General features: G+C 36.6%; 1 protein-coding gene across 2 annotated transcripts in view; it reads right to left on the minus strand.

Annotated features, from left to right (window-relative positions):
• LOC140344566 (uncharacterized) overlaps positions 1-13,263 on the minus strand; it is a 22,474-nt gene extending 9,211 nt beyond the window's left edge. For both annotated transcript variants that reach the window (XM_072431816.1, XM_072431807.1), the window contains exons 1-4: positions 13,212-13,263; positions 11,937-11,992; positions 3,604-3,714; positions 1,598-1,723 (exon numbers count right to left, since the gene is read on the minus strand). In XM_072431816.1, the coding sequence (XP_072287917.1) occupies positions 1,598-1,723; positions 3,604-3,714; positions 11,937-11,992; positions 13,212-13,215 (297 nt within the window). In that variant the 5' untranslated portion in view covers positions 13,216-13,263. The remainder of the gene's footprint in view (positions 1-1,597; positions 1,724-3,603; positions 3,715-11,936; positions 11,993-13,211) is intronic.
• Positions 13,264-15,069: the final 1,806 nt, after the last annotated feature.

Raw genomic sequence — 15,069 nt, forward strand, 5'->3', positions numbered from 1 at the left:
AGAGTACAGTAAAATATAAGACATTAAAGTGAAACACAAAACCATTATTATTTACTAGAACTAAAGTATGACAAATATTTATTCAGCTATAGCAATGTAACAGAAGTCTAATCACCAACACCAAGCTCAGGATCAACCTCTTGCTCCCCCTTAGAGAACCCCTATATCCTTAAGAAATAGTTTCCAAAAACCATCTTCTTGAAAAAAGAAAAAGAAGAGAGTGCAAACTCTCATTGAATATGCAACATAGTACAATTATAATTACACAGTATTTATATAGCACCGACATATTACGCAGCACTCTACAAAGTCCATTGTCATGTCACTAGCTGCCCTTGTCTCAAATCTAGTGTCCCTACCATAGTCATATGTCATTAACACATTCTAAGGTGGATGGACCTGATTTATTAAAGCTCTCCAAGGCTGGATAGGATACACTTTCAACAGTGAAGCTGGGTTATCCAGCATCCATAGATTTGATCTGGTCTAGGATTCAAAACAATCGCCAGCAAATAGTAAATTACTTTAACTCCCTAGGGGTAACCCCGAGTATGACTCGGGGTAGAAAAAAGTTGCTAAAAGTGGTAACCCCGAGTCACACTCGGGGTATGTAAACCTATGGGAAAGTTAGTAAATAGAGCGCTTACCTGATCCGTCGGCGTCCCGCACTTTCCATCACCGCAATCTCCTCTTCTTTCTTCTTCCTTCTTCCTGCTTTCTTCCCGGTGACGTTGGTGCATGTGTACGTTGCCGGCAAGGCGGGGCGGGAAATTCAAAAATCCCTTTGTATTGCATTCAATAAAAAATAACTGTAATGAATGCAATACATTGGATTTTTATGTGTAAAAGCAGTACATTGTTTTCAAGAACATTTATTTTACAGTATGTATAATAGTATACTGTAGATAGAGTATAATGTGTATTTTTTTTTAATTTAAAGAAATTTTAAAAAACTATTTTTTTTAAATATATAGATTTTTTAATCTATTCAATGTATTATTTTTACATGATTTTGTTTTTCAAACTTTATTATACTCATACTATTATACTGGTAAATACATTTTCATGAAAAACAATATACCGCTTTTAGACAAAAAAAACAGAAAGAAATGAACCGCTAGGGAGGTTAAAGAAATGCATTCCAGGTCATAAGGATCACCCAGCTTCACTGTTGAAAGTGTACAGGTCAAACTGGAAATGAGCCTCTTGCTCCGGTGACAACTCAAACATTTTAAATGTACTCCCATTTTTCATCTTAAAAACAATTGCTACTAGGACAAATAGAGGGATAATGTCCTTAACAGAGACACAGAGCATTAAAACGAAGGCACAAAGTCTAATCTTTCCTCGCTATATCTCAAAAGTTTTACACTTAATACACTTAGCAGAAAAAATTTCTAATAAAACTATTTTTTTGCTATCTTTGAAAAAAACATATTTTCCAAGCTGTCGGACTAGTTTGATATATTTTTGGGCAACTCTTGTTGTGTTGATGGCTTGCATCTTCAGTCTTACAATGAGATTCTTCCAAAGTCATGGGGAATGTAACTACCAGGACAGAGAAAAGCAGATGGAAAGAAATTCCTAAAATACATACCTCACCATGGGACAATGGTGGACAATTTTGAGCTACTCCCATGCAACTGTGATCATGATGATGGTTTGCAACTTTAGTCTCAGGGTCTTCACAAGTCATAGATGTTGTATTGTGCGATTGTTCTGCCTAAAAAAGATATTTAAAACATACTTCAAAAGTATTCATTTTTAGAGAGGAATTGAACAGAAACAAAAAAAGAGTACAGCAAATTGAACTAAATGCAATTAGTCAACAACATGTATAAAACTATTTGATAGAATTAAACTATTTTACAGAGTTACATAGTACCGGTAAGTCAGATTGAAAAAGACATAAGTCCATCAAGTTCAATCACTAGGGAAATAAACATTTCCCAGATATAAAACCCTATGGATATAGTTGGTCCAGGGGAAGGCAAAAAAAAAAACTGGTACAATTTGCTTTAACAGGGGAAAAAAATTCCTTCTTGATTCCATGAGGCAATCCGATGTTTACTGGATGAACGGTCTGCAATCTTTCCTTAAAAGCTATACTACCCAGTTATATTCTGTGCTTCTAGACAAACTTCCAGCTTTTTCTTAAAACAATATATAGTAGTTGCTGAAACTACTTCCTGAGGGAGCCGATCCCATATTTTCACAGACCTTACAGTGAAGAATCCCTTCCTTATCCGGAGTTTAAACTTATTTCCTCCAGATGCAAAGAGTGCCCTCTTGTTCTTTGTAATGATCATAAAGTGAAAATTGGGAAGAGAGTTCTCTATATGGACCGATTATATATTTATACAGGGTGATCATATCCTCCCTTAAACGTCTCTTCTCAAGGGAGAATAGATTCAGTTCAGCTAATCACTCCTCATAGCTGAGCTCCTCCATTCCTTTTTTAGTTTAGTTGCCGTTCTCCATGTCCACAATGTCCTTTTTGTGAACTGGTGCCCAAAACAGGACTGCATATTCCAGATGTGGTCTGACCAATGCTTTGTATAGGGGCGGGATAATGTCTCCATCTCTGCAGTCTATTCCTCTTTTAATACAAGAAAGTACTTTACTAGCTTTCGATATTGCAGCTTGGCATTGCATTCTGTTATTAATTCTATGATCTACCAGAACCCCCAGATCTTTTTCTGTTCCTGACTCCCCCAAATGTATTCCCCCTAGACAGTATGAAGCATGCATGTTGTTATCGCCCAAGTGCATAACTTTACATTTATCTAAATTAAATGTTATTTGACATCAAACAGTACATCCAGGTCTGCTTGTAGATTATAGACATCCTGTATAGACCTAATTCCATTACATAGTTTGGTGTCATCTGCAAACAAAGAAGTTGTACTTTTAATCCCAAACTCTATATCATTGATGAAGATGTAAAACAGTTAGAGATATTTTTTAGGTTTAGCAATCAAGAAGAAAGTTAATTACAGACTCTCAGCTCAGGATCCCCACCCCCATAGGAGTACCACCTATGTTCTTAACAAAAAATAATCAATAAAACAGATAATCTAAAACCCTCTTCTTAAAAAAGAAGAGAGTAAAATCTCCCCCGTCCCATGAACATGCAGCAGAATACCTCTGCTGTGAAGAAATCTTACTTTGAAGCCTGCCGAGAATTCAACACTTTTGGAGGTTTCAATCTCCTGAGCCTCTGTTGTGTCCTTCTTTTTTCAGTTTATGTATAGACATTAGGACATTAGGAGAAACCCTCCTACCAACCTCCGTGTCACTACAGAACACAGTAGCAGAACAACATCAACCAGTCAAACATTTTCAGAGTAGTAGCTGACTGGTTGCTTCCAATTAAAGTGTGTATATAGCCTAAACCTTTATTGGATAGAGATTAGGAAATCTATTCCTGGTTTGTTGGATCACCCAGGTTCTTCCATGATAGAATATCTTTTCCAGTCTAGGAGAGCTATAAATCAGGCCCTGATAGTCTAACCTTTCTTCTAAAGAGCTTTGCCTTTACAAACTCTTTATATCACCTATCAATAAAAAATATAAAGCTGTGTATTTGCAAAAAAAACATACCTCGCTATGGAGAGATGGCAAGCAGGTTTGATCTTTTTCTATGCAACTCTTCCCATGATTGTGGCTCTTAGTAGGAGATTCCTCACTAGGTACAGGTGCCAATTGTTCTTTCTAAAACAATTTTTTTGAAAATAATTTTATAATATATTAATCTTTTAGAGAGGATTTGCATAGACACAAGAAAAATAAACAAAATAAAAAGAAGTCAGATGCATGCAATGCAAAAATGTTTTTGATAGCACTAAAGTATTTTCATAATATTAATGTTTTTAATCAAATTGATTTGGAAACCATATGACCAACTATCATCTCTAAATTCTTAAATAGAGATAAGCATATGTTTTTTCCTGGTGTTTTTGGTCCTGGCTTGTGCTGTCACAGGTTCCCTTTATCCTTCAGCAGTAGCCAAATTCTGAATTATGCAGAGGTCGGGGCTATGAAAAAATGAAGGGTAATCTCTGCAGCATATTCCTGTGCATCCAGGGTAAGGGACGGGTGATTGATGCCTTGTGCACACAGTGGGTTAAAAAATACTGATAACCAAACAGTACCAAAGATCAGGAAAAGGAAAGTATTGTAGGCAGAGTTGTTGTTTTTTTATTGACCTTGGGTCTAATCAGGGGCTGATTTTTTTAAATTTTTAAATATGGCTATTTTCTTTTTTTTTTGGCCAGGCTGTGCTTTAGTATATAAGAATGTTGTTGCAGCATATTCTGAGTTTGCTCTATTTGCAGTCTGTTTTGCTTCTTGTTGAACATTTTGGTCTTTCCCATCTTCACTATACTACAGATAACATTGACTATGACTAAGACTATGACTTTATAAAAAGAGCCTGTCTTTGTCTCATTGAAACATGTGCTGATTCATTAAAGAGGAACTTAACCTTTGAAATGAAAAATTGCTACCCGCAGATTGTATATTGCAGAAAGGACAGGCTGCCAGATAACGTTTTATTTTAATAAAAACACACCTGACCTTGTGCCCTCATCAGCGCCAACATCTTCACCTAGTCCCTATCCAGGGGGCATCTTGACTGGCCAGGTCAGAATCACCTAACTTCCAAGAATACACATAAGAGTTCATTTAGATCCAGAAGTCAAAGGAGAAACCAGGAGACCTGACAAATCCAAGCATGCCACAATAAACTGCATATGCTTGAGTGCTTACTAAAAAAAAAGTCACACAAACAAGCAGATAAGAAGACTTTTTTGCAGAAGACATTGCCTGTCACTTCTGCAAAAAAAAAAAACCTGCCTGTTTTGCAGTTTTTATTTGTGGAACCATAATTCAGCCTAGAGTTAATATCCTAAACAATTAATGTTGTTAATGGTGGCAATGGGGGTAAGGATGGCCTTGAAATAAATGAATGAAAATAAATGAAAAGTAGCCTAGTGGCTTGGCATTAAAATATAAACTCTTTATATGCAATTTAGACACTTGACCACACCAAAAATAGAATATATTCTAAAGCTTTATACATTCCCAATTACCCCTAGCCTTATAAACCTTAATCCCTCAGAACACAGTCAACTAACAGCAGACAAAGTGAAAGCGGCCAATCAAAACTAATCTATAGATACACATTACCCAACTACTACTTTGGTAATTTTCAATTTCAATGTTGAATTTTTGATAACTGGGCAGAGAGTACCATGCAAAGTCTATTTTAAAACTAGTGATAATTTTAATTAGATGAGTTATTCTACCTAGTAGACGTATAGAAAGCAATAAAAACACAACAGAGGTCCTCCCTTACTTTTTTCTAAAAACTAAATTAAAAAATTACATTATTGGCTTGATATTTCAGCTTCATAAATCAAAGTCTCAAGGATTCCATTTTGATCATTTTGGGTGTTGCGCCTCCTCAGTGTCAATTAAAGCAAAGTAGAAGCAAAATACAATGCATACAATAAAGTTGTGAAGTATAAAAAGACCAATATTCTGGAATACAATGCAGTGTTTGATGCTTCTTTCTTTTCCAGTTATGAAACTTAGCTTAACTAAAGACATTGGAGCTAAGTTGTAATTAATTCTTCCTTAGAGACTGTTTACTCGAAACTGCTCAAGAATAAATATGCTGTTTGCAGGTAGTATACTGCACCTATAACCACAGGAGACCAAAGACAATTATATTCATTAAAAACAACCAGATTGTCAACAGTAGGCATGATGTAAATTTTATTGCAGTTTGGGTTTGGGGCAAATGTATTTTTTTACATTGACAAGCACTTTGGACCTGATTTATTAATATTCCCCGAGACTGGAGGAGATAGACTACTGTGGAAAAAGGGTGATCCAGCAAATCTGTAAGGAATTTCTTTAACAGTAGTTGGTTTTAGTTGGCAAATGTTTTTAGTTCTGCAGCTGATCCAGATTTGCTGGTTCACCCAGGAACCCTCCTACCAACCTCCACCATTCAGTTAAAATAATATCACTTCTTCCTAACCCTGAAACATGACCTTCAAGTCTCATTTACACGTATACTGTCTCACCTGAAGCCACCCATAAAGAATGAGTGGTGGCCATATTGAGTGATTAAGTACTGCTGTCTGCTGTAAAATAATCAAATGCTGTTTTTTTAACCAATAGTGCATACTATTCTGTATGTACATAGCCAGTGGTAATAAAATATATATATAGATACAAACATAAATATGAAACATGAGAAAATAAAATATGTTTTTATTATCTTGGTTTATAATATCATGTTGTGGTTTCTCCTTCTTGCTGCTACATGTCATATTCTGCTAGAGGAACCACAGCTCAATGCTGGAGACAAAATATACAAAACCAAAGCTGGTATCTCTTGAAGATTCAACAAATTTTATAGAACAGGGTCCCACTTTAACATATGCCGACTCCGAGTCCAAGACTTCATGGGAACACTGTATGATATCCATTTTGTTTTTTAATTCATTGTACATTGTCTTCTCTCCCTCTTCCATATGAGATGTTTTTCTATGATTCCAGTTTTTTTTATAGTCCCACTTATTATATCCTCTTGCACAAGGGGTAAGAGGTGGCCAATCAGATATCATGCTTGTCTTGTGGCATTGTGGTCACATGTTTGTATACAACTCAGGAATCGGTCTGCATGAAGTCTGTATGTTCTTCAGGTGCTTGCAGTAGATTATTCCAATTTCTTGGGGTAACTTATTGGATAAAACTCAGAACCTCCCTAGTATGTGTGCACATATTTACATGAATGAGGTATATACACTATATGAGCTCCATTAGAGCAGGGCCTGGATGTTTTTAATACAATATCAGTAATATTTGCATTACAGTTTTCAGAATTTAGATCTCAAATTATCTTTAAATGTCTGAGGCATATCAGGTAGTTTGAATACATACAGACATTCAAAAAAGGTTTGGGGAATTTTTCTGGATTTTTGCATTAATGATTTATAAAATGTGCTTTGAATTTCAACAATAAACAAAAATGGTCTTATTTAACTATTGCAAACCTGCTGCATTACATGCACATTCCAGACTTCTTTATCTAATTGTATAAAATACTTTATTACCCTATCCCCTGCTTTTTATGCTCCTCATAGGACCTGCTGCCACTAAAGTGCATCAGTCCCACTCTGATCATAAGAAACTAATCACAAGGACCCTTAGATATTTTGTGATTTTTGAGATAAACAAGTGAATAGAAATGATAAAACAAAAATTTGAATGAAGATAATATGCCATTAACCTAAATATAGTTACACTGTAATATAACAGAAACAAGAATGGAGATAATTGTAAGTTACCACAATTGGAAACAAACATAAAGAGAATGACTTTTTTAAATATTGCTAAAGACTCCCTGGGTGTTCAGAACCAGGTAAGACAGAAGTTGCATTTTTTTATGCATTGGAGAATTATAACTGGCTATAAAAATATCAAGAAGTCTGAATATTACCAATTACAATGAGCATTAAAGCCAATAAACACTATATGTATTGATCCTAGAATTAAAATGAGGTAAGCATGATTTTTTTGATCACCAATAAAATGATTCATTTTACTATCGATACAATTAAAGGTGCATTTTCTATTTAATTCATGTGCATACAGTCTCATTGGAATTGTCTGATCGGATAAAGGCAGCCTTGGAGGCGGCTAAAATTTTACCAAGCTCACTGTTTGCTGTAAAGAGCAATTGTTTCCCCAAAAAGGAGGCATTTACCATGGATCCTTTATCTGTGGATTTATTTAGTGTGATTAGGGCCAATTGTAATATCAGGACAAATATCCGACATTCAGTTCAGTTCTGTCTCTGTTCAAGCTAACCATAATAAACTCTTTAATCTACACAGGCTGCTACATTATGTAACAGCTGTTATTCTTATTTAGTCCAAAGGGCTGAGATCGCCCAAACACCACTGGCCAATGGCAATGCTCACAACTGTATTGACATTCCCATTTCCCATTAGCGGTGCCTGCTTTGCACATTTGAGAGCTTCCAAATGTAGTTCACTTGTTGGTCACGGTAAACTTTCGTTTAGCTTTGGACAAGGCCAAATTTGACCATCTGTTCAGTTGAACAATGACATCCCACTTCTAACTCTGGAAACAACACCCTTATAAAGAGTAGAGTAACCTGACTGGCCCTATCTATTGTTCTGAACTATCTGGATTATGGTGGCCATTTATCACATATTTTGTTACACTACTCATTCATTCCCCTATTATACATTTTTGTAATGATGTTTTGTCCTTTTTTCTCTTTTGTTCAAATATAGTTGTATAAAATCCAATTAAAATATTTTGAAAAAGAAAAAAAAGTATAGCAAAAAGAAATCAGCCCCTTTATTTAATACTGCTCCTTCAAGCTGCCCACAGGGTCATTCTGCCAGGGCCCTGAGTCTTATCCTTATGAAAGGTCTGACTTTACCCTACATGATAGTGTCTGGGTCTAGCTCACATCCTCCTGGAGGAAAGAGGAAATGTCTCATGATGTGAAAGTAGCAATTGAATTTAGGTTCACTTTTTAAAAACCATTACTACAGAAATCCAGAAAATGCAAAGTTGGCAAATATGTATGTATTGCAACACAATGTTAATTTCCAATTCTTAAATTAGCATTAGTAATTTTGAAGTTGTCATCAGTTGGATTTCTACTTAATTCATATTTGTGATCAAACACCCCTAAACATGAATTCTCCTTGTGCACCGTTCCAGATACTTCCACAGTTACTATTCCATGTCTGCTAATATTGTGCTTTATTCCTCCACAAACATTATAGCTAAATTTTACTCTTTCCTCTTTTATTAAAGCTGAAAACATCCAACTGGCCATTTTTGCTCCTTCACCTTGTAAAAAATGTTTTTCATCTATAGTCCAGGCGCAGATGAACTTTACATTGTCATAGAAAACCTTAGCTGCCCACTCATTTATACTTGAATGTTCCATTTGAGGGAGCATGTGATCATAAAGCCAGCGACAAAATGTTATTCCAAAATCTTCCTGCTTCTGTATGGCCTGCAAACAGTGATATGATTGAGTAGCAATAAACCTGCAATCTCTGTGTACATCATACAGTAGTGGTCTCTCTTTATGTCTTATTGCAGCTGTTGATCCTTTTTCCCCTCTCCTGCATTATATACTTTAATAAGTATGGAGCCACCACATTATTAAATTATTTACCATTGGTCTTTACCTAATGATTTACAAAGACAATTAAAAATATTCAATAAAAAGGTATTATGTTCTAAGCCAGGGGATGCATTGTGGGACCTTGCACTTCCTCTATTGTTGGAGAACAATGGTCTCCATTGGTCCAACAACTCCAAAGGTCCAACACAACCACTAAGCAAAGCTCATAATCCCTAATGCTTGGAGAATTTACTAACTTGGTAGGGCAGTAGGACTCCAACTCAGGCTCAGTAGGGCTGTGGGGGTCAAGCTCTAACCCAAAGACCTCTGAAAACAGTTCTTTGCTATCACTAGAGAACAAGAGCAAAGGCCCCACTCTGCAGGATGCCAGCAGGAACCAGGTTATTTTACTTGAGCAGTGGCTGATTTTCTAATAAAACAAAATGTAGGATATTACCCATCATTTGTTTTGATGAACTTGGAATGTATAGATCTAATGTAAACTGATGATTCAGCTTCACTTGAAAGACTTTTAAATTTCCGTAGAGGTAACCCCGAGTGTGACTCAGGGTAGAAAAAAGTTGCTAAAAGTGGTAACCCCGAGTCACGCTCGGGGTATATAAACCTATCTGAAGGTAATAGTAAATAGAGCGCTTACCTGATCCTCCGGCGTCCCTCGCCGTCCAGTGTCGCAATCTCCATCTTCTTTCTTCTTCCTTCCTGCTTCTGCATCCGATGAGTCACCGGGAAGTTCCCGGTGACGTCGGTGCGTGTGTACATTGCCAGCGGGGCAGGGCGGGTCGGGAAATTCAAAATCCATTCGCATTGCATTCAATACAAAATAACTTTATTGAATGCAATACACTGGATTTTTATGTGTAAAAGCAGTACTTTGTTTTAAAGAACATTTATTTTACAGTATATATAATAGTATGAGTATAATGTGTTTTTTTTTTAATTTAAAAACATTTTTAATATATAGATTTTTATATTTACTCTTATTTCATTATACTGTAAAATAAATTTTCATGAAAAACAATTTACCGCTTTTAGACATAAAAAACCGGAAAGAAATGAACTGCTGGGGAGGTTAAGAAGAATCATATATGCAATTTACTGCACATCTAAACTGACTACATATTGTAAAAACCGAAGAGCCATTTCCTTTGGAAAAACCCAAACTGTAAAATATTATTTATTTCCAAAGAACCTCTTAACCATGTTGTCTAAATCTGAATTTAAGTTGTATAATACATCATTTAAATAAATTTCAAGTATACAAAAACATTAATATTCACATAAGATTTACAATCAAAGATCTTAGCGCTTATTGAGGGGTTCAATCGACATACAGTCTGATTTCCAATTGTAAACCAAAGATTAGGCTACAGATGTCAATAAGGGTGGAAGAGAGAGAAAGCATAATGGGAAAACAGACGTGCTGTATAAAGATGTCCTAAATTGGCGTGTTCCTGGGTTTTCTTTGCTCATTTCACAGGCTAAACTACGGGCAGCCTGAGTTTTGTTTTTTTATAAAATATAATATAAAATATTTATAAAATAATAATTTATCAGGGTTTAAGCTGAGGTTTTTATTGCTTCTGCCTGCTAATTGTATGGTGGTTCTAGTAGTTCATATGGGAAGAAACAAAAACTGAATTATAAAAATGTATGCTCTCCATATGTTTGCTCATGGGTATGAGCTGAGGGAAGGTGATAAATGCAGCCTCTCATAATGCTCTTTACTCTCTGGTGTCTGCCCAAGATGCTGCAGTGTAATAGATTTAGTTTCACTGTTGGAGCCTTTGTTCATGAAAATGTCTGCCTGGTGGGAGCATCTTAAAATGACGATTCTGTGCAAGAGAATGGCTAGAGATAACTTGGACTATCTATGACTGCCCAAATACAAAGATCTTCACACTAGGCTAATGTCCCACTAGTCTAAGGCTAGATACACATGTGCAATATTTGACGTTGGAAACGAACGATTAACAACCGATCGTCCGATAATCATTAACAAAAAAAGTGCACAATGACTGGCCAACAATGCCCATGAATGAGGAATGTGGCTGGAAATGAACAACGGTTCTGGCTGTTCTGATTGGGCAACAATCAGTACACTGCCTCTGGTACACTTCACTTCCTGCGCTGTTCAAACTATCGTATCTACCGTGTGTACATTATTGGTGGATTATATTTGAACGATTGTATTGTTACAGCATGTAATCGTGCACTATACAATTGTTCAAAATAATCGTGAATAATTGTTGATTGGTCGTTAAATGTTTGTTTTCAAATGATAATTATTGCACGTGTGTACCTAGCCTTAGCTGGCAATTGTAAACAATAGTGATGTCACCCTCTGTTTTCTCTTCTAGGAAGTAAACAGGAGGTAAAGGGTGGGGCAGTGGGTCAGATTTTGGAAACCTCTCCTTGACTAGCCCCCGAGATTCTTCACCTCTTTCTACTTTTCATCTTTGAGCAGGCAATAGATAACATAACTGTTCCTTACAGCTGTCAGAGTTGGTTGGAAGGGCTCCAGGCTGCATTACCAGATCTTAGTATCCAGATATTCTCTTTGGTGTACTGTGAAAGACTGTGACATCACTTACAGAGTCATGTACCAGAACTGTGGTTGATCATATGGAACCACACATGTTAGGTAAAGTAATTTTTTTTTTTTCATGAAACCATTCAAATAAATCTAAGCAACAGCTAAAATCTACAGGTAGCTTTAACTCACCTGCATTTGTTCTCCATATTTATTCTCTGGGAGTGCTTGGGTTAATTCTCTACAACCTAGGAGTCAAATTAAGAAATACAATTAACCTGCCAGTGATGCCTGTGGATTGTAAGGGAAAGTCAGCACAAAACAAAAAACATTATTTTACGTAATGGTAGACAACCTTCAGTGATTGAATAAAGGATGGGGGAGGAGAGGCACAGGGGAGAAAAGCAGAGTCAGCAGTTGCAGGATTAAGCTAGGAGTGCAGAAACAGGTAAGTAATGGGATATTTGGGGTCCTGTTAATGAGATCTCCTCTGAAGTTCTTTAAGTGATGTTTGCACTGGGGACCTGACACTACTGTCTGCACTAAGGGTTTGTTACTGAAGTCTGCATTGGGGGTCTGTAAATAAGATCTGCACTAGATGTTAATTGTAAGGTCTTCAGTGGAGGTCTGACATTGAGCTGTTAGTCATTCAGGGGTCTGGCACTGAGGTTTGCAATGGGAATCTATCACAAAGGGGTCTGTGACTTAAGGGTCACTGAAATTTGAACTGGGGATCTGTCACAGAGGGGTCTGTCAAATCTATATATAGATATATTTCTACTCCACTTTCTACTCTATCAACCACTTATGAATATGAAAATACCGGGGACGTTAGAGGCATACAAATAACATACAATAAATTACAAATAACTAGAACAAAGCAACTTTTTTTTTTGTTTTTTAAACAAAACAATTAACATCTTTAAATCAATCAATATACAAAACAGAAAGAAAAAATGAAAGAAAGAAAACATTGAGATAACAATGCATAGTAAACAACATCAATCATTTGGCGGTCAAAGTTTTCACATATTATCCTAAAAATAGTCTCTGAGAGGTCTGTCATCTAAGGGGTCTGTCACTGGGGGTCTTCACTGCGGTTCTGCATGGGGGTCTCCTACTAAGTAGACTGTCAATGGGGGTCTGCTATTGAGTTTGCATTGGCGGTCTATCGCTTAGTGATCTGTCACTGGGTTTTCAACGAGAAATTCTCCCAATTTTCCATAATTTAATGACATTAACCAGTAAGCAATTGGAAAGTTCACACACTGCCTCATTTCTCTCCTTTGGGTGTGATGGTTTAACAACATAAACATTACTTTAATAAAGCTGCTACAACCCCTACATAACCCCAGCATAACACAGCAGTGTTTCTATTTAAGGGACCCAGAACCCCTAATTATAATTAAACCAAACACCTGTACTGTAACTCAATAGTCAATATCTCTAGAAAGTTTGAATACTCACTCATCTTTTCACCTTCAGATCTACTACCTTGGCAGCTGCTGACTGAGACAACGCCTCTGATTGAAACAGGAAGAAAATAAAAGCAAGAAAAGTATATGTAATTGATGTAGGGAGGGGCTGCTGGGGAAAACATGAATATTTGCTGATGCCAAGATTCACAAAGCGTTCAGGATTAGAAATCTGATTCTGCAACTTAAACCCCAAATAGGGCTTCCTTCAAAACTTTTTTAAAGCATGAACTTCAAAGGATTTTTTAACAACATTTCTGATTTAGAAAATGTTAAGCAAGGTTACAGAAACCTTTGTTTATGCTAATAATGCTTTGTTTAATGCAAATTAACAAAATTACATTCAAACAAATTCTGATGTCTTGGTTGCTTCAAAAAAGATTTCCGGGAAAAAAAGAAAAGAAAAGGAAGAAAATACGTAGCTGCCTCTGACTATACTGTAAAGAATTACAGATAAATCTTATTAGCCGGTCAGCTGCCATCAGCCAGAGCTTAGCGGTGGATGCTTAAAAATTCAGTTTGGTTTCCTCTCTCTTTCTGGAACCCCATTTTTGTGCCCTCTTAGAGATTTTTAGAATTAGTTTGTTTTTTTATTATCATCACGCAATACATTGACAATTTTCTACACATGCCATAGTTCGTATTTTAAGAGAAGCCAATCAGGCCTCACTCCATGTCAGAGGCACAAATATTAAAAGAGTGACCTCTTGGGATTGTGGCCCCTGACACCCCTTTTTTGTTTATGGGGCAGAAAAGGTATGTTATACTAAATAGGGGTTTTTCCTCAGCCTATTTTATATTTACAGGTATTGGCAGGTAACTTTTGTAGGGAAAACAGATGTCCAGTAAAAAGTTAGTACAACATATATAATTGTGGGACACTTCCTATTTGTCACATGACTTCCCCTCGAGGACCTCACACCGCCCACACTGCAACCTTAACACCTTGATCACCCAGAACAGGGCGGGAGGGTGCTAATCTCATCAATTTCTGTCACAATTGTACTGCCCCTCTCTATCACCTTCATCTTTTATGACCTCCTGTGACCCCACCCATTGTTTTATTTATCATCCAATCAAAACTTATTATTAACTGCCATACCCCTCACACCAAATTCCTGACCTATGGCCTTCCCCCCGCGGTCTTGTTGGCCCCCGCCTAGCTCCCTTCTCGCAGGCTGCAGGGCCTCCCTTTCTCCTCAGTACGTCACCAGCCATATACAGTATCTGTGACAGGATCTCCCCACCCCACCCCCTTTTTTCTCTGTTGCCGTCCCCTTTATAAGGGAATGTCACGCACCTGACATGGTTGTTAATGAATAACAATAAATCGTTGTTGCTTACAGCATCTGTTTAAAGAAAGGTTATTTTTTATTTAAACCCAATAAAGAGGCTGTGACCTAAGTTTTACCCTCATACTGGTTGTGTTTTTTTTTATAAAAGATAGTTGTTATCTAAGTTTGTTTGGGGGGGTCATCTATTGGGAGTACAATCCCATGTTTTTGGGGGTGTGAGGGAAGCCAGAGAACCAGAGAAACTGGTACCAGAGAGATTTGGAGATTTGGTCCAGCAGAAGTCAGAATAAAATATTAGGGTGACAACTTTTTCTTCACAGGGCAAAAAATATGTTTTTTTACTAACCCCAAAAATGCCCTAAAATGTATTCCTTTAAGCATAATCCAGGAAATTATCTTATACTATTAGTTGTAAACAATGTATCCATGTTTAACTTCATTTTATTTCCAATTCTTATTTTACTGAAATTTTCGAAAATCCGTCACTCCTCAGGTCCAGAGTTTGCAGGGTTTTTGAACGTCAACCTGTAATACTAAGAAATTAAGAGGAACTTT

This window comes from Pyxicephalus adspersus, chromosome 1 (assembly GCF_032062135.1).
Source record: "Pyxicephalus adspersus chromosome 1, UCB_Pads_2.0, whole genome shotgun sequence".
Classification (NCBI taxonomy): Eukaryota; Metazoa; Chordata; class Amphibia; order Anura; family Pyxicephalidae; genus Pyxicephalus; species Pyxicephalus adspersus.